Source organism: Chelmon rostratus, chromosome 1, assembly GCF_017976325.1.
Source record: "Chelmon rostratus isolate fCheRos1 chromosome 1, fCheRos1.pri, whole genome shotgun sequence".
Taxonomy (NCBI): Eukaryota; Metazoa; Chordata; class Actinopteri; order Chaetodontiformes; family Chaetodontidae; genus Chelmon; species Chelmon rostratus.
Genome location: NC_055658.1, coordinates 32505293 through 32526144, shown reverse-complemented (window position 1 = coordinate 32526144; position 20852 = coordinate 32505293). Strand labels below are relative to the sequence as shown.

The following is a 20852-nucleotide window of genomic DNA, read 5'->3' as shown; positions in this document are numbered from 1 at the left end:
CTACCTCCAACCTGACGAAATATGTAGGAACTGAAAAAGATGCTACAGAGACTTTTCCTTCTTTATTGATTATTGATTGCAGTGATCTCGTGCTGATGTCCTTTAAACATATTTACAGAATAATGTTTAAAATCTTCATCAAACAGATCATTTGGGACAGAAGGATTATAGAGCTTCTTGTCATAGATCTGCCTGAAGGATCCTTATCCCGTCACACCAGCAGAAAGAGCTGAAACCTGACGTCACGGAGGACCATCTGACGTCACGGATGACCATCCTCCTTCGTGTCATTGTGGTGAACCTGTGAGGTGTTTCAGGCTCCTCTACCTGCAGGTCACCGTCTCTTTAAAGGGGGCCTGGGCGGGTCACATGTCCAGCTCCGGTGTCCCCTCCTCCGTGTGTTACCGGAGCCTGTGTGTGTGTGTGTGTGTGTGTGTGTGTGTGTGTGTGTGTGTGTGTGTGTGTTGGAAACCGGCTGCCGGCCTCCCTCCGCCGCTCCGTGTCCTCTCTGTGTCTCAGTGCGCATATAAAGGCCGGTGGGATGTCAGGCCGCTGAGCTCTGGGGGGAAGATGCTGCCGCTCGGTCCGATGCTGCTGCTGCTGCTGCTGACGGCTGCCGCCGCCGACCTCTCCGGGACGGCCGCTCCGCCGCGGCGGGAGACGGCTCTCGGCTTCTCTCCATCGGTCTCCGCCTCTCCCTCCGCCCCGCCGCTCCTCCTCTTCCCGCAGCCCCGAGCGGAATACGGGGCGCCCGGTGTAGCCCTGGCCCGGTCCGCGGCGGAGGAACCGGCTGGCCCCGGAGAGGAAGAAGAGGGGGGGCAACATCACCATCACGGCGGCGGGTACCGGGTGGTCCAGTGGGAGTGGAGCTACGTCCAGACTCCGTACATCATCGCTATCTGGCTGCTGGTGGCAAGCGTGGCCAAGATCTGTAAGTCTCTGTGTGTGTGTGTGTGTGGGGGGGGGTTACTACTGGACCAGGACTCAGACTGTTCTGGTCCAGTTACTGAACTAGAAGCAGACTGGAAGACTGAGCAGAATGAAGTGCCCAGAGACAGACAGGCAGACAGACAGCTGCTGGTTTGGAACCAGAATCTGAACTTTGGGTTCAGAAACAGAACTTTGGCTCCAGTTTCAGACCCTCATCACTGATTGGTTGACGTTCAGTTTGATATGAAGTCTAAGGGTCACATTTAGCTTCCAGATCCTCAGATTCAGTTTACGATGAGGTTAAAAACCATTGCAGAGAAACTGGAAGCAGAGGAAGCTTGAAGAGCTTTAACAGAGTTTCTGCTGCTCAGCTGAAGCAGAGACCAGAATCAGAATCAGACTGGACCTCCTGCAGCTGATAGTGGATCGTGATGAAGATGATGAGGATGAAGGTTTCCTCTCTCTCTTTATCTCAGTAATATTTCCGAAGTTATTTAAAATGAAGGATCGTCAAAGCTTCTGTTGGTGATGGAGTGTGAAACTCTCTGAGTGTCTTCTTAATGGACGTCAATGTCCCACAGTGCGTCATTACATCATTTCCTGTGAAGTGCTGCGTCTCTCTGAACCACCTTCAGACCTTCAGAAGTCTTCAGTCACAGACAGAATCTGAACGAGTGAATCCAAACTCGCTGCTCGTTAAGAAGCTGCTAATAACCGAAGATCAATCAAATCACGAGGGTTTGATCGATCGGCCCTGCAAACGATTCTGCATTGATGGTTAGAGGTGAAGCTGATGGAGCTCGGTGTAGCCTGGTGGAGCATCTGAAGAACGAGCAGGAAGCAAAAAAGTTTTTAGAATTTATATAAAAGAAGGAAAAAAAACAGCTTCTGCTCCTTTAAAGCTTCAAAGAGAGACCAGAAGGAGGCTGTCCCCCTCCCACACACACACACACACACACAGTCACACACACAGACACACGCACACATGCTCACACACACAGACACACACACACTCACACACACGCAGTCATGTTTCCCGAGCTGCTGGTGACTCACTGTGCTGCAGGACAATAACATGCTATACATGCTGCTTATTAATGTGTCTCCCTCTCTCTCTCTCTCTCTCTCTCTCTCTCTCTCACACACACACACACACACACACACACACACACACACACACTGAGGCTCTGTCTTCAGCTGAGTCCAGTCGCTCATCATGTGAGTGATAAACCAATAAAAACTGCTCACAGTCAGCATTATATTTGTATATCACAGCTGATATGTGGTGGTGGGTTTACATTCCCTCAATCACTTTATACCACCAGCTGGATCAGTCAGGGAGGAGGCAAGGGAAGGAGGTAGTAAGGGTAAGAAGGTAGCAGTGAAGGAAAGAAGGAGGTAAAGGAGGAGACAGAAGGAGGTAGTGAGCTAAATAAGGCGGTAAAGGAGGAGGAGGAGTGGAGGTAAAAATGAGATAGTGAAGGAAATAAGGAGGTAAAGGAAGGAAGGAGAAGGTAGTGGATGTAAGAAGGGGGTAAAGGAGGAAAAAATGACGTGAAAGTAAGGGGTGGTAGTGAAAAAATAGGGGAGGTAAAAGAGGAAAGAAGGAGGTAGTGAAGGAAGTAAGGAGGTAAAGGAAGAAAAGAAGGAGGCAGTGAAAGAGATAAGGAGGAAAGAAGGAGGCAAAGGAGGTTAAATGTAGAAACGACAAAGAAGGAACTCTGTTCACTGCAGGCTTTGAAGTGTTTCTGCCCCTGACTGATGAGGAGTGCTGCTAATGTCTGCATCTGCTGTGTGTGTGTGTGCGTGTGTGTGTGTGTCGGTGTGTGAGTGTGTGTGTGTGTGTGTGTCATTTAAGGTCTGCTGTGAGTCATGACAAGTGAGAACACACACACACACACATATTTATCATGAGAACAAAAGCACAGCTGATTTTATTATAAAAAAAACATTTGTAAAACATCATGTTGTCTCTACCTGAAAGAGACAAAGCTGCCAACCAATCAGGCTGGAGGTAATACGACTCAGCACCGTCTTAAACACAAAGACTCAGGTGTATCAGACTCAGGTGTATCAGACTCAGGTGTATCAGACAGGAGTAAAACACTGGCCTTTAAACTTCTCCTGATGAGTGTTTTTGGGGACAAACTGAAGTGATGTATGTGTGGCAGTTTATCCGACCAATAGAAAGGCAGCAGAACAAACCACCTGACATATCATTGCTTTGCTGTCCTACTTCTGTTTCCTCATGTGGACTAAAAGTGGCTCCACATTTCTGCCTTCAGTCATTTTAAAGAGGTGAAAAAAGATGGAGAGCTCATCCTGGATTAGTCCTGTAAAACCTCTTTTCATCATCCTGCAGTGTTTCACTTCTCTCAGCGGTTCACCACTGTGGTCCCCGAGAGCTGCATGCTGATCCTGCTGGGCCTGGTCCTGGGCGGCGTCGTCCTCATAGCCAATAAGAAACAGTTGTACCAGCTGGAGCCCGCCCTCTTCTTCCTCTTCCTGCTGCCAACCATCGTGGGCGACGCCGGATACTTCATGCCGGCCCGCCTCTTCTTCGACAACCTGGGAGCCATCCTGACGTACGCGGTGGTGGGAACGCTGTGGAACGCCTTCTGCACCGGCTTCTGCCTGTACGCCGCCAAGCTGCTGGGGGTCATAGGTCAGTCTGGGTCACGGGGAGCTGCAGCAGCACATTTTAAATATTATCTCCACCTTATAATCTCTGTTTTTATATCAGCAATTAATCCATGACTTGCCTCAATTGGATTTATTTCATGTTTAAAAAGAGGTTTTATCCATTTTTAACCAAATTATGCTGCAAAGTGTTTACAGGGTGAGTCTGAAGGGACTGTGACAGTTTCTCTAAAGTCTGGATGTCGACACATCCAAACAAAAAAGGAAAGTATTAAAATAAATAATAATGAAAGAACTTTAATGAGCGTTCCTCTTCTTATGTTTGACTTTCACGAAAGGCGTCAGAAACACGAGGAACTCTTCGTCATACTAGTTTATCTGAACTCACAAACTGTCCACCAGCCTCACATCAGCTGTGATGTCACGCTGAACTCGAGAGGTGTTCAAGTACCAGAGATCACCTGAACACCTCACGATCAAACCTCAATCCAAAGAAATGAACATCAGCGAGCGAAATATCTAAGTTTATGTTCCTGTGTGTGTGTGTGTGTGTGTGTGTGTGTATGCGTGCATGTGTGTGTGTGTCTGTGTGTGTGTATGCGTGCATGTGTGTGTGTGTATGTGTGTGTTTGTGCACAGATGAGCGCGTGCAGGCGGACCTGATGGACTTCCTGTTGTTCGGAGCGTTGATCTCGGCCGTCGACCCCGTGGCGGTGTTGGCCGTGTTTGAGGAGGTTCACGTCAACGACACGCTCTTCATCATCGTGTTTGGAGAGTCGCTGGTCAATGATGCCGTCACCGTGGTGAGACACACACACACACACACACAGCTTTGTGTTTTTGTTGCAGATGTTGCTGTCAGCACTATTTACACTCAACTCACGATTGTTTCTTAAACCAAGCAAACCTTGCTAAAGTCCTGATCATAATAATAATTATAATTTCTATTTAAGATAAGAAGGAACTTTAAGTATATTATTATTATAGATAATAATAATAACATTATTATTACAAACCCTGGCTCGAGTCGGGGGTGGGAGTTCCTGGGGATGCAGGAATTGGCGCAGGTGGAGTCCGTCGTGTCCAGGCCATGATGTGGTCTGATGGTTTGGGGAGTGAATGTTATTGTTATTATCAATAAATGCCCTAACGAGGACGAACTATCTGACCTGTAAATTCTTACAGACGTGGAGACCTTTGCTTCATATTTATGGAGATGCACGAGTGTTTGTATTTACCAGAAGTGGAGCTAAGATGAAGTGTGTCCTGAGGGTGGCGCTAAAGGAAAGATCACAGAGTCATTAAGTTGTAAAGGGTTCATCCTCTGAGAGCAGGAATCAGTAAACTTCATGAAACCTGCACACTGACTGAAGGAAGCTGCAGTGTTTAATGCTCTGTGCTTTACCGCAGTATAAAAAGATGTTTGATGAAGAGCAAAAACTTCACATTTACTCAATAACGTGTTGAGTTTGAGAAAGATGAGATTAAACAGTTCTGAGCAGATTAACTCGGCAGTTTTCTAATCCTCAGCAGCACTCAGAATATGAGCTAATCCCACCAACAAATGGACGAAACCAAAGTGTGGGAAAGCTGCAGCTGACCTGCAGAGAAGGAGAAGAGAGAGGCTCAACACACACGTTTCTACATCATCTTCTCATCAGTGTTTGACAGGAAATCACAGAGTTCCCAAAATCCTCCTTCTGTCGTTCACGAGAAAACAAACCTGTCATACAGAGTTCAGCTGCTCTGAGCTCTGCAGAGTTCATGAAGTCTCTGAGAAACACCACCATCAGGACTTCTGACGAGTGAATCCAGAGTTCTGTGTTGGTAATTCTAGTCTGTTGAAGGTGTCACACAGTGCTGCTGGGCAGGTAAAATCCCACATATATACAGCAGAAGAGTAACCACACTCAGCTTTTATTAGTGAAGCTTTGACCCAACGTGAGTCTTCATCAGGCTAATGTACACATGAAGGAAATGTGAGACCGGTTACATCACAGTCACCTGATCGCAGTCATGACATTTCAAAGACATTTCACATAAGCACAAAAAAGCCAATAAACCAGAACCCTCATGGAATTTTACTGGAAGCTCGAGGGCTTATAATTCTTAAAGCCATATTGAAGACATAATCACATTAGGAGGAAAAAAATCCTAATTTTACAAGAAAATCATATTTGTAATATTTAGAGAAAGAAGTGTAATAGTTTAAGATTAAAGTTCTAATATTTTGAGAAAAAAAATTTAATATTTTGAGATTACGGTTATTATGTTTCAAGAATAAAGTTGTTCTTTTATGAGAAAAAGCCATGATATCCTGAGAATAAAGACAGAAAAGGAAATATTCCGATTTTATTGTTCAAAATATTACGTTATTTGTGACCCTTACACCAAGTGGACACTAGAGGGCAGCATAGGTGATGACCTGCAGGAGGACCTGTGTGGACTCCAAACGTCTCGTCAGAGGGAGACTCTGATTGTCTGAGGAACGTTTCGGTTGTACTCACACTGATGTCTTCGCGTCCAGCAGCTGGATTTTTGAGTTCACACATCTTAAATACTGCTGATGGTTTTCAAAACGTCGCAGCACATTCTCTTTTCTTCTCAACTCAGTTTTGTCGTCTGTCATTTTCTTTTTCATCAAAAGACTTGAAAAATAGAAGTCACAAAGTCATCACAGTGTTTAAAGGAGAAGGTGATGTCTGTTTTCTTTGTCTGTCGCCTAGCAACAGTGAGCACAGAGGATAAGGCGCACTTGACACGATAACACTGAGCTGCCGCTGTACAGCTGAAAGTCACTGTTCATCTGAGGCGTTTCTCTGCTCTCCAGGTTTTATATAAAGTCTACATCTCCTTTGTCGAAGTGGGAGCTGAGAATGTTCAGACGGCAGATTATTTCAAAGGAGTCGGTGAGTCCACGAAAAGGAACAAAATCCAATCCATATCTGACTCTTCTGTTACTCACCTTCCTCTTCTTCCTCCTCTTCTTCTATAGCCTCCTTCCTCATCGTCAGTATTGGGGGGACTCTGGTGGGGCTGGTGTTCGCCGTCATCCTCGGCTTCATCACTCGTTTCACCAAGAAGGTTCGGATCATCGAGCCGCTCTTCGTGTTCCTGCTGGTCTACCTGGCCTACCTGACCGCCGAACTCTTCTCTTTGTCTGCCATTCTGTCGTAAGTCTCCCCGACCAGTACCACCAGAAGGACCACTATGACCAGTTTAACATGCTGCCGCTGCTGTCAACAAAGCAGGAGGTGCCACAGGGCATCATGTCAGAGTTTCCCTGCAGCACATCAAAGGTCCAGTGAGGAGGATTTAGTGGGATCTAGTGATGAGGCTGCAGATTGAAACCAGCTGAACAACCACGGGTGAGGTGACCCTCACCTGTGTAGGAGAACCTACAGAAGCTACTAAAACCAAAAACACCTGAAAGTCTCTCTGTAGAGTCAGTGTTTGGTAGAAACATGGCGGTGCAACGTGGTGGACTCTGTGGAAGAGGAGCTGCCTCCTCTGTAGATATAAAGACTCATTCTAAGGTAACAACAACACAACGATTCTTATTATCAGGTGATTCTACTTTAATGAAAACAGCTGCAGCCTGGAGGACGTCAAGGAGTCTCAGCCGGTTTGAGAAGAGCTCAAATAAAAGCATCTTACAGGAAGTAAAAATACAACATGAACCGCAAAATATGAAGTAGTCTCACTAGGAAGCATTCAATAAAATACTGTCCTCCAAAGCCAGAACAAGTAATGACAAAGACCAAAACAACAGCAAGTATCAAATGAAAGCTAGCTGAGATAGCCACAGCCAGCCTTAGCTAAAGCTAATGCTAAATAAACTAAACTTTCTAAAGCAGTTCACATAAATGACACAGAAACTAAATCAAATACCTGTAGAGAAGAAAAATGCAGCAAACTTGTGCTTAAGGTAACTAGCGTAGCATCTCAACTTTTTTCTGATTTTGTTGGACAGAATTCTGTCTCAACATGACAAGTACTGGTTAAAAAGACACCAGTATCTCGGAAGAAAATGTAGGTGGTCTTTGCTACATGTTTGCGTGTTCCTGTGTAAGAATGGTTGGAAGTGTGGGCTCGAGAGTGTTGCTAGTTGGTTACTTTGAGTTTGCTATTATATTTTGAGTGGTTGCTATGTGGTAGCTATTGTAAACAGGTGGGTTTAATGAGTTGTTAGGTGGTTGATAGGGTATTTGGAGAGTTCATAGGCCATTTGTTGTTGCTGAGGTGCACAGCTCGGTAGTTGGTGTTTTGCTAGTTGATTGCTAAGAGATTGCTAAGGCAGTTGCTAAGGTTTCCTGTTGGTGGTGTTGCTTTTTAGTTGCCAGGAGGTTGCTAAAGAGTTGTTTTGTGGTTTTCAGGATATTTGGAGACGTTGCTAGCTGTTGCTATTTGGCCGCTATGTTGTTGCCAAAGTGCACAGTCTAGCAGTTGCTAAGCTGTTACTAGGTGGTTGGAAAGCTATTTTGAGTGATTACCGGATTGTTGTTACGCTGGGGACACACAGAAGGCGGAAGATCATTTGGGTTTGTAGCAGTCAGACTCCCCCAGTGTCCATCAGGTGGTTCAGTTTCAGGCCACGTCTGCTCGTCTACATTCAGACAGTCAGTAACAACAGTAAGAAAACAAAACAACAGGACCAATGATTTCTCGTCCTGCCTCTCTCCCTCCTCAGAATGACCTTCTGTGGTATCGGTGCCAATAAATATGTGGAGGCGAACATTTCCCAGAAGTCTCGGACCACGGTGAAGTACACGATGAAGACTCTGGCCAGCATTGCTGAGACCATCATCTTCATCTTCCTGGGGATCTCAGCAGTGGATAAGTCCAAGTGGGCCTGGGACACCGGCCTGGTGTCCTGTACACTCGTCTTCATCTTCGTCTTCAGAGCTGTGGGTCAGTTACTTCCATCGTCTCTTTACTTCTGAAGCACGGCAGGTCAGCGTGTTTCCATAGAAACAGAAAAATAATCATCCCACATATCAACCAATCAGAAGAATTGTAACATCATAGAACAAGCATCACACAGACAGAAAAAATACCCAGACCTGAAAACTGTCAGGAATATATTCATCAATATATTGATCACTGTAGATTACAGCTCATCCTGATCAACATGTATGTGACAGAAAGCTTCATCAATAAACTCCTGCAGAGTTTTCTCTGCACAAGCTGATGCATCAGCGTGACGAGGCTGGAGGAAGGAAACTGGCCTCAGATCGTGACATTTGAGTTTGACAGCTGAAGGATTTTGTGATGCAGATCACTGATCTTCACTGTGAAAATGTCAAAGTCATATGAGAGTCCCTGTTCACCTTCAAGCCTCCAGCTCCGCCTCTGCCTGCTGACAGTGACAAACAGGACACCCGTCCACATGAAGCTTCCTGAGACAGAACCTCACCACGAAAATTAAAGCAGAACATGAAGTGTTCTTCTCAGGAAATCTCCAAAACCACCTTCAGCTTCTTCCTTTAAGTGCATTTTGTTTCTTTTTCCTTCAGAAGCCCTCTGATTGGTTGTCCTGACTTTTACTAATCCCTCTGTTCAGGTGTGATTGGTCAGACCTGGGTTCTGAACCGTTTTCGCCTCGTCCCATTGGACAAGATAGACCAGGTGGTGATGTCATACGGCGGCCTGCGAGGGGCGGTGGCTTTCGCTCTGGTGGTGCTGCTGGACGGTGAGCAGGTCAAAGCCAAGGATTACTTTGTTGCCACGACGATCGTGGTCGTCTTCTTCACTGTCATGTTCCAGGTAGGAACAACAGCGACTCACTGATACTGCGTTATACCTGTGGTCAGGTGCCTTCATACAACATAAAAGCACCTGTGCACTAAACACTCGTCCACCAACACCTCGAGTCTTTGAAGCGTGTCTGTTTCTCAGGAATGTTCTGACTGAGTGACACCAGCCTGCAGTATGTGAGTGGCAGCCATGATAAGAGCGAGCTGCTCAGTAAAGGTGCTTCAGTGCTTCCTGTCTTATCTCCTTTAGCAAAGGACACACTGGACCGTCCTTCATGAAAGGAAAGCAACGTTCAAAGCGACGCAGCGCCCAGCGTCCACCGTCACATGATGCCTCATGACAGTGCAGTCGTCTTTTCCCACGTCCTCATGAATCCTCACATCTTTCCTCGACCTCAGGCTGTTTCCTGTTGAGGTCGAGGAAGAGTGTTTTTCATGTGTAACCATGGTTACACACTCTGTTTTCACTGTTTCTGACACTTTTCAGATGACCAGCTGACATCGATGTCATGAATGTGTTCCAGGTCTGAACATGTGACAAGTTATGTTTCAGTGACATCACTGAACTGACAGACACACACTCTGTTGAAGCTGCTACATCATGTTGCATAGCGACCACAATGATGTCATGCTCTGTGTGACCTTTGACCTGCTGCGCACACCCACAGAAAAACACTTGTGTTTGTGTGTGAGTGTGTTTGTGTGTCTGTGCATTAGTGTGTGTATGTGTGTGTTTGTGTGTGTGTGTATGTGTATGTTTGTGTGTGTGTGTATGTCTATGTGTCTGTGTATGTGTCGGTGTGTTTGTGTGTGTATGTGTGTGTGCGTGTGTGTTTGTGTGTGTGTATGTGTGTATGTCTATGTGTGTGTGTATGTCTATGTGTGTGTGTATGTCTATGTGTGTGTGTATGTCTATGTGTCGGTGTGTCTGTGTGTTTGTCTATGTGTGTGTATGTGTGTGTGGTTGTGTGTGTATGCGTATGTGTGTATGTCTGTGTGTGTGTGTGTGTTTGTGTGTGTGTGTGTTCATTTCCTTTAAATGATCCTGTAGATTTTCTGTCACTCTGTCTTCGCTGTGTCTCACTGAAACTGTTCCTCTGCTGCATCGTGTGGGAACTAAAGTGAGACCAGCTCCATGAATCAGTGTGAGTTTACATCTAAAGTGTAAATACACACTAAATCTGAAGTGTGTATTCTGTGTGGCTCTTTGCTTTGACTTCCTCTCTGAGTGTTTCTGGTTTCCCATCATGAATCACAGGGAATGCAAACAGATGCTGCTGATTTCTGTACACATCACACAGTGAGATGTTTTCATGCTGCGTCGCACCAAAGAAAAACTGTTATTACGACTTTCAGATAAAGATAAACTACGACGAAGTTATGAAGTAATCTCACAGTCATGAGGTACAGCCCTCCTAAACATCAGCTTCTTCTGAAAGGTTTGTGGCGTTTTATGCCTTCACAGCAGCAGAGTGATTACAGGAAATGAAAAATGACACGAGGAGAAGTTGTTCATGATGGTTCATAAACCCTGAGACTTCAAACCATGAAGCTTCCCAGGCTGTCGGGGGAAGTGTCCGATACTGCAGTACTACAGTATCTTTACTGCAGTACAGATACTCAGTGAGGGGAAAGGGACAGGTGCATGCAGGTTGTCTTAGTCATCAGTTATTGTAGTTGATTTAACAGCTTCACAGACAGCAGTTGGCGCTGCAGCAGTGATACAAAGTTCAAGATACTCCTAAGCAATGGAGCCATGCTCCTTATCGGGGTTAAATCTGAAAGCATTTTTTGGATTCAGTGTGATGTCACCGCAGAACAATGATCGACTTTGGGGTCGTGTCATCTGACCTTCGGCTGTATGTCTTGGACACTCGGGTGAAGAGAAGGGCTGAGCTGTCAACTGATCACCAGCTGGTGGTGAAATCTGGACAGACTTCGCAGGCCCAACCGGGTAGTGAGGGTCTGTTGGGAACGTCTGGCAGAACCCTCTTTTTAACTCGCCAAGTGTGCTGCGGCCCGGGCGGTTGTGGAACCAAAAACTCAGGTATGGGAAAAGTTCGGGGAGGCCATGGAGGAGGATTATCGGTCAGCCACAAAGATATTCTATCAAACTGTCCAGATACTGCTTCCCCCTCAGAAGGGGGATCCATCCCATCCATCTCTCAGGCTGAAGTAGAGGCACTGGGGGTGGATGAGATTTGCCCTGAGTACCTCAAGTCTCTGGATGTTGTAGAGCGTCCGGTCTCTGCATGACCGGAGCAGGATCTTGGTTCGCATTGCCTGCAGTAAGTCAGACTTGTTCCCAGTGCATGTTGGACTCTGCTGCCCTTTGTCACCGGTTCTGTTCATTATTTTTATGGACAGAATTTCTAGGTGCAGCCAAGGGCCGGAGGGAGTCTGGTTTGGGGACTACAGGATCTTATAATGTTCTTCGAACCAGGACCTCCAGCATGTGTTGGGGCAGTTTGCAGCCGAGTGCGAAGCGGCTGGGATGAGAATCAGCACCTCTAAGTCCGAGGCCATGGTTCTCGACCGGAAAAGGGTGGCTCAAGTGGAGGAGTTCAATAATCTTGGGGTCTTGTTCACGAGTGAGGGAAGGATGAAGCGTGAGATTGACAGGCGAATCGGTGCGGCGGCAGCAGTAATACGGTCGTTGTACCGGTCCGTCGTGGTGAAGAAGGAGCTGAGCCGAAAGGCAAAGCTCTCGATATACCAGTCAATCTACGTTCCTACCCTCACCTATGGTCATGAACTTTGGGTCATGACCGAAAGAACGAGATCTCGGATACAAGCGGCTGAAATGAGCTTCCTCCGCAGGGTGGCGGGGCGCTCCCTTAGAGAGAGGGTGAGGAGCTCTGTCACTCGGGAGGAGCTCAGAGTAGAGCCGCTGCTCCTCCACGACGAGAGGAGCCAGTTGAGGTGGCTTTACCGGATTCCTCCTGGACGCCTTCCTGGGAGGGTGTTCCGGGCGTGCCCCACCGGGAAGAGGCCCCGGGGAAGACCCAGGACACGCTGGAGGAACTATGTCACTCGGCTGGCCTGGGAACGCCTCGGGGTCCCCCCGGAAGAGCTGGAGGAAGTGTCTGGGGAGAGGGAAGTCTGGGCATCCCTGCTTAGACTGCTGCCCCCGCGACTGGATGGATGGATGGATGTGATCCCTGATCATCAGGGATCGTTATCCCTGATGATCCAGAATAAACCTCCAGAAATCAACTGACAAACCAGAGAAGAAGACTCTGCAGAACCTCCCTGAGAATCCTCATGTTTTTAAGTTTACTTCAGTATCGCAGTGATGCAGTGATCCAGTCTTCACATCCATGAGCACACAGTTAGCAACTAACAGTTAGCAACTAACAGCTAGCAGCTAATAGGAGCAGCTAGCAGCGTAATTTAGCAGACTTTGTATTGGCACAGTTGTCTTGACTTGGCTCCATATGTATTGTAAAATTGAAATACTCAAGTAAAGTTTAAGTATCTCAAATAGTACCAAAGTACAGTAGTTGTAGATCACTGCAGGCTGAGCTTCATCGCTGCAGCTCTTCATCACTCTGTTTGTGTGTGTGCGTGTCCACTGCAACATCTGTTTATATGGGCGTTGAGTTGAAGGAGGAGTCAGTCAAGAGTTTGTTGGAAACCTTGTATCTTTTCATGCAGCTGAGCGGTTTCAGCAGAACAAGACATCATTGAAGGAACCTTAAGATACAAGGTTTTCATCCAGTTGTGGTTTTAAAGTCCCTCAGTTTCTGTCTTTTAAATTCAAACCACAGTCAGTTCAGTGAGATCCACATTGAGACAGAAGGTGCAGAGACCATGACAAGCGTTATTGATGGCTTGTCATTGAATGCAGAGCCAGGCTGAATCAGGTGAAGTTTGATGATGATAATGATCACCTGACGAAGACGTGATGTTCAAACTGCAGCATTTATTCAGAATCAGCTTTCAGTCGTTCATGTCAAAGCAGGATTTTACTGTTGGAGCTGGTTGAGCTTGATTTGACTCTATTCTGTATCAGACTGCAACTAATGATTCTTTTCATTCTGGATCAATCTGCTGGTTATTTTCTCCATTCATCGATCGGTCGTTCGGTTTGGAAACATTGTGAAAATAGTGAGAAATGTGGTGACGACGAGGCCAAAGTGACGCCTTCACAGTGTTTGTTTAGTCCGACCAACAGTCCAAAGCTCCACATTATTACAAAAACATTGCAATGATTCAACAACAGTTAAGCTGCAGTCCAACTGTTTCCTCTGTCAGGGTCTGACCATCAAACCACTGGTCAACTGGCTCAAAGTTCCTCGTTCCACCAGCAGGAAGCCGACCATCAACGAGGAGATCCACGAGAGGGTGAGTGTCAATGTTCTTCTTCATGTTCCACTAAATGTTCGTCCTGTCAGCTCGAACACTTTCAGTAAGTTCAGGACAGACTGCAGTTACACTGCAATGTGTGTCTGTAGTGTGTCTGCTGTCACACTGCAGACACACTACAGACACACTGCAGACACACTGTAGACCCACTGCAGACACACTATAGACACACTGCAGACACACTACAGACACACTGTAGACACACTGCAGACACACTGCAGACACACTGCAGACACACTGTAGACACACTGCAGACACACTGCAGACACACTGCAGACCCACCACAGACACACTACAGACACACTACAGACACACTACACACTGCAGACCCACTACAGACCCACTGTGGACACACTACAGACACTCGACAGACACACTACAGACACACTACAGACACACTGCAGACAGTTTTCAGAAGCTGCTGCTGGCAAACTGTGCTTCTCAAGATTATGAAGGAACACAAAGAAGACATTTTCTGTTTCAGCATCAGTCAGACGAAAGCAAAATGCTCCATCAAGAAGGTTTGTTTAATGAAAACTGTTAGTGGGCAGTATTAAGAATGTGTGTGTGTGTGTGTGTGTGTGTGTGTGTGTGTGTGTGTGTGTGTGTGTGTGTGTTTTTCAGGCTTTTGACCACATCCTGACAGCGGTGGAGGACATTGCAGGACTGCAGGGGTACCACCACTGGAGAGACAAGTGAGTCCATCACACTGATGTGACAGTGACACCATGTGACACCATACTAACTTTTATTTAATTCGTGAATATAAATATAATTTATTTGCATTTTATATTTGGTTAAAATGTAAATAAATAAATAAATAATACCCGAATTTCCCAAGCTGGGGATTAATAAAGTCTTATCTTATCTTATCTTATCTCATCTTATCTTATCTTATCTTATCTTATCTTATCTTATCTTATCTTATCTTATCTTATCTTATCTTATTTATGTTTGTTAACATCAAACTAATCTGTAATACATCACACAGAGTGATAACAGACACATTTTTTTACTTCACCTGTGTACTTTCTACCACTGTGATTGTTGTAATGATGGACAGTAGACAGCAGGTGGAGCTCCTCCTTCACCACAGTGAGGATGAGACGCTCTGACGAGACATTAGAGTCCGTCAGAGACTGACACCTGCAAAGAGAAACATTTCGAACTCACAAAAAACAGAAACAAATACATCACACTACAACACACAGAACATGGTTGACATGACAACCAAAACCAGACATTTACATCATCATCATCAACCAGGTGGACAAAAGAGTAAAATGTTCACCAGGTGAACTTTCAATAAAGAAATGAGGACGAAATATGAAGTAGTGAAGACGGGAATGAGGGGAAATACAGTAAAACTGAGCCAGAGAGACATCAATACATGTCTGTCCGTCTCTGCTGACTGCCTGTCTCACTGTCTGTCACTCTGTCTGTCAATCTCTCTGCCTCTCTGTCTCTCTTCTCTCTGTGTCTCTGTGTCTGTCTCTGTCTCTCTGTCTGTCTCCGTCTCTCTGTCTCTCTGTTTGTCTCCTCTCTCTATCTGTCTCTGTGTCTCTGTCTCTCTGTCTGTCTCTGTGTCTCCGTCTCTCTGTCTCTCTGTTTGTCTCCTCTCTCTATCTGTCTCTGTGTCTCCGTCTCTCTGTGTCTCCGTCTCTCTGTCTCTGTGTCTGTCGTTGGTCAGGTGGGAGCAGTTTGATAAGAACTACCTCAGTAAGCTGCTGTTGAGGAAGTCTGTGTACAGGAAGAGTGAGCTGTGGGAGGCTTATCAGAAGATCAACATCAGAGACGCCATCAGTGTCATCGACCAGGTAGGACTGAGGGTGTGTGTGTGTGTGCGGCTCTACGTTGAGTAGCACTGCAAAAATAGTACAGTACTTTCATATTATTGCAGTGCAATAATGCAGTAATACTACAGTAATTGTACATTACTGTAGTAATACTGCAATAATAGTTCAGTACTGTAGTAATACAGCAGTAATGGTGAAGTACTGCAGCAATACTACAGTAATAGAGCAGTACTGTAGTAATACAGCAGTAGTAGTACAGTACTGTAGTAATACTACAGTAATAGTGCAGTACTGCAGTAGTACTACAGTAGTAGTATCCAGACTCTCTGAGGTTCTGTTTGTCCTGTTTGACTCTTTCTGTCTGTTTTCTCTAAACGTTTCAGTTACATTCGGACCAAAGTTGCTCTAAATGCAGCTTTAAGATTTTCACTCCTTTATTTATTTATTTTTTGTCTGGATGGCCTAAAAGAAGTTTTTAAATACTACGTCCCAAAGTACTGCAATCAACCCGGATTAGAATATACTGAATATACCAGGACATGCAGCTCTAATATCTCCAGTAGGCCTGTAGCCTGTCGGTCATTGACAGAGTCCTGGAAATGTCCGCTGCAGGTTTCAGTTCGTTGATCGGCTCATTCATGTGGCAGCAGAAGGGCTTCTGGGAAATGTGGTCTTCAAAGAGAGAAACAGGAGCCACAAAAATACCTCAGACACACGATGTACAGTTGACCTTTGACCTGTGTGTGTGTGTGTGTAGGGTGGGAATGTCCTGACCTCAGCCAGACTGTCTCTGCCCTCCATGGCCAGCAGAGCCTCGTTCCCTGAAGTCACCAACGTCACCAACTACCTGTGAGTCACACATCTGTGTGTGTGTGTGTGTGCGTGCGTGTGTGTGTGAGTCCCTGTGTGTGTGTGTCCCTGTGTGTCTGCGTGTATGTGTGTGTGTGTGTGTGTGTGCGTGTGCGTGTGTGTGTGTGTGCGTGAGTGTGTGCGTGTGTGTGAGTGTGTGCATGTGTGTGTGGGCCTGTGTGTCTGCATGTATGTGTGTGTGTTTGCGTGCATGTATGTGCATGAGTGTGTGTGTGTGTGAGTCCAGAGAAATCATCTGGACCACTCACCTTCTCAGGTTGTCCTGCTTCTCACACAGTGCATGCTGGGAAGTATTTTTTTGGTTCAAGGGTGGAGACCTGACACACAAACAATCACTGAACCCTACAGAGTTTAATGACTGCATGACGTTTCCTCCAGCGCCACCAACAGGACAAACACTTAATTACATGTTCACTAATGAATTCAAATGTTTTCTGTTGGCTAGAAACTCCTCATATCGCAAAGTGTTCCTGTTCTTTTCATCACTTCAGTTCTTTTAGTGCTTCGTGTTTCACGTTTCAGTGTGTTTCACGCGTGGAAGCATCAAACAGGACGGAGGTGACGGTTCTATTAGCATCATGCTAACTGTGTGTTGTTGGTGTGTCCCAGGCGGGAGAATGGCAGCGGTGTGTGTCTGGACCTCCAGGTGATCGATAACGTCCCCGGAGCCAAAGTGGAGGAGGACACAGAGACACACCATGTCCTCGCAGAGAACCTGTACAAACCCAGGAGACGGGTAACACACACACACACAAACATACACACACAGACACCACACACACATGGACTGACAACACACACAGATACACATACACACACACACAGAGGCAACTTTTGCAGGTTCTAGTGGGTCCTCTGAGGGTCTCCTGGGGTCCTTAAATACATTTGATGGGTCCTCAGAAGTTCCAGGGTCCATGAGCAGATCTGGGGTCCTTGTAGAAGCCATAAGGGTCCTTGAGGAACCTCTGGTCAACTGTCAGGAGATTTCAGGGGTTCTTACGTTTCTGGGGACTGTTGAGGAGCTTTAGGGCAGACATGTCCAAACTGTTCCAGAAAGGTTTTCATTCCAACCAAGGAGGAGCGCACCAGGCTGGTGCTGATAATTAGGTGACCTCTTGATTCTTGGAATAAAATCTTGCAGCCACACGGACCTTTCTGGAATAGTTTGGACATGCCAGCTTTAAGGGGTCAGTGACTGGGGGTTCTGACTGTCCAACAACACAAAGTAGAATAGGAAGAGCTTCACAGTGGCAAAAAAATCCTGTAAAATATGTTTCTGTGGTGGAGAGAGACAGGAAAGACAGGGTCAGAGAGGGGACAGCAAGTAACAAGGGCCGGGCTGCAGTGAGGACTCAGAGAGAGACAGACAGACAGAGAGACACCGAGTGAGACAGACAGACAGAGAGACAGACAGACAGACAGACAGAGAGACAGACACAGAGTGAGCCAGACAGACAGAGACAGACAGACGAACAGACAGACAGAGAAACTTCAGTATGTATTGATCATGTGATCTAACTGTGTCATTCTGCTGTATTGTTGTGTACTGTGTGTTGTATCGTTGTGTATCATTGTGTGTTGGACTGTGTGTGTTGGACTGTGTGTGTTGTATCGTTGTGTATCATTGTGTGTATCACTGTGTGTGTGTTGTGCGCTCCAGTATCAGTCGCACTACAGCCGTCACTTCATGCCTCTGGGGGAGAAGGAGCGGCAGGATCGGGAGGTGTTTCAGAGGAACATGAAGAGCCGGATGGAGACGTTCAAATCCACCCGACACAAACGGCACAAGAAAGAGCGAAGCCTGAAGAAGGTCAGTCGCACTCCCATCATGCTGTTCTTCTGTGTTGTTGGACGGGGGGGCGGGTGGTCGTGTGACAGGGAGGATGGACCGGTGTGACTTTTCAAAGTAAAATCATTAATTCAGAGTGGACACAAAGAGGAGAAACTGCAACAAGCTTCATCACTTCAGATGGGTCAGAGGGGACAGACTGGTCCTCCTCCCCTCTGAGGGCTGGAGGACAGCCTGCAGGACAGAGTCCTGTCTGATGAAACAAAGGTCAAATTCCTGACGTGTCCTCTAACACACACACAGACGTCTCGTCCCTGTGTCCGTCTGTCCAACACATGTTTAGGTGTAATGAACAGCTTCGTCTTTGCCTCTTTTCATTCGTCAGATTAATTACAGCCGGCGAGCTTTCACCGCTCTCCGTTATGAAAGACGAAGCGAGGCGTGATTGAAGGCCGGCCGCTTCCTGTTATGGCTGCACGTAAACTGACGTGTTTATTCTGTCCTGCTGTCAACAGCGCAGAGGATCCGACGCCAAGGAGGACGGCGGCGACAAACCCAGACGCAACGTCAGCTGGCAGGACACAAGTGAGCTGATGGAGGGAGGACGGCTGTGAAGGTTTCAGCCTTCAGTCCAAGTCCTTCACTTTAACCCACAAACCCGAGGATAAGATAAACTGGAGAGCTGAACACGGTCCTCCAGAGACAGGCTGTTATTTATCAGTGTGTCGCAGGGTCACTGGGTTAAAAATCCACATCCATATGCAGTTTATTACTATATAATATAATATGTGTGAAATGTCTCTATATTAATGTGTCCTTATTGTCCTGACACTGCTGGTCTCTGTCCTGTTCTCCAGTTCAGCCAGTTTCCTGTTTCATCCCTGTTTATTTTAAGTATTTTAGATTGTCGTTCATTTGGTAGTGAAATTAAAATGTGTGGATTAAAAATGAACCACGTGGCGGATATGAGGACAGAGCACATCATGACGTATGATTGGCTGTTCCTGCTCATGACGCAGTGGACATGTGATTGGTCATGTGATCATGCTGATGGTCTTTATGTCTTATTGAATCGACTCTTAGGCCTTTCTGCAGTGTAATTATTAGGGTTGATGAACGGGAGCTCAGATCAGCTGACTCGGCAGGTGATGAGGAACGCCAAACAGGCTTTGAAATGGATGTGTGTGCGTGTGTGCGTGTGTGTGTGTTCAGATCCGGTGGTTGTTCCTGTGGAGTCAGAGGAGGAGAAAGGTGAACATTCAGACCCTGAGAAGGAGGAAGACGTCGGGATCACCTTCGTTGCTCGTAAGGCAGAGACACCAAAACAACGACCCAAGTCAGGTTAGAATACACACACACACACACACAGATATCTCAGAAACATCTGCACTCATCCTCGTCTCACGGTCTCCATCAGAGGACAGTTTGCTCAGGTGTCTAAACATGGACCTTCAGTCATGTGACAGCCGAGCGAGCTCCACATGCTGAGGAAGAGCGTGAGATGTGGCTGTAATCAACGTTTTAATGGCTCCTGTGTAGTTTTGAGTCTAACTGTCCTGCTGATGCGTCTCCTCCATCAGTCCCTGCAGCTCTGGACGGGTGTCCAAGTCCAACAGCTGGCCCCCCTTCACCCCCCAGTGGAGACAGCCATCTGCCGTGGAAGGGCAGTGTGGGTTCTCCTCCTCCCTGTGTGTCTGTGGAGGCCACGAAGATCATCCCTGTGGACCTCCAGCAGGCCTGGAACCAGAGCATCTCCTCCCTAGAGAGCATCTCCTCTCCCCCTGCCCCCGCAGAGCCCGTCCACCCGCGGGTGAGCGCCCTCTCCAGACTGGGAGGACCACGCCCGGCCTCCTACACCCCAGCAGGCAGCGTGGCGAGCAGCACCTCCTCCATTGGAGCTCAGGTGTCACAGGGCTCCTTCCGCTTCCCAGACAAAAAGAAGGAGGAAGAGGAGGAGGAGGAGGAGGGAGGAGCCAGGCAGGAGATGCAGCCACTCATGTCATCTCTGAGACCCACCGGCTCCCTTCCGCCGCCCCCACCACCGCCCGGCTCCGCCACCGGCTCAGGGAGGAGGAGGAACCCCTGCGTCTATCTTAGGAGCCTGGTTACACCACCCCCTCCTGGCAGCGGCGAGCTTCACAGCCGAGGCCCCACCCAACTGTAAGAGCTGATCCTAGATCAGTGAAGCATCCGAGCCTGCAGAGCGGCGCAGGAACGTCACTGCAACAATCAGCAACTGCAGGACAGCTTCATCGCAGCACATACACACATATACACACACACATATATACACACACATACACACACACACACACACACATATCTATACACACACATACATGTACACACATACACACACATGTTTATACACACATACATATATACACACACACACATATATCTATACACACACATACGCATACAAACACACACATATCTATACACACATATACACACACACACACACATATCTATACACACACATACACATACAAAGACACACATATCTATACACACATACATATATACACACATATATATCTATGCACACACATACATGTACACACACACACACACACAGACATCAGGCAGCCTGCTGCCTGTCACACCGTCCAATAGGAGAGCAGCTCACTCTGCTCTCAGCTTCAGTTGTGTCTGCAGCTCCCTGATGAAGATCTGATGATCACAGTCTTCTCTACAGGC

The 20852-nt window shown here is 46.8% G+C and overlaps 1 protein-coding gene across 1 annotated transcript; it reads left to right on the top strand.

Annotated features, from left to right (window-relative positions):
- The first annotated feature begins 570 nt into the window (after nucleotides 1–570).
- On the top strand, nucleotides 571–20435 carry slc9a5 (solute carrier family 9 member A5). The gene is made up of 16 exons (XM_041949656.1): nucleotides 571–931; nucleotides 3293–3595; nucleotides 4210–4373; nucleotides 6401–6479; nucleotides 6566–6743; nucleotides 8261–8481; nucleotides 9134–9336; nucleotides 13584–13673; nucleotides 14319–14389; nucleotides 15385–15511; nucleotides 16248–16339; nucleotides 16970–17096; nucleotides 18021–18170; nucleotides 18665–18734; nucleotides 19362–19490; nucleotides 19730–20435. Exons 1-16 carry the CDS (start codon nucleotides 571–573, stop codon nucleotides 20311–20313), a joined length of 2949 nt encoding a protein of 982 aa, XP_041805590.1. The 3' UTR covers nucleotides 20314–20435.
- Nucleotides 20436–20852: the final 417 nt, after the last annotated feature.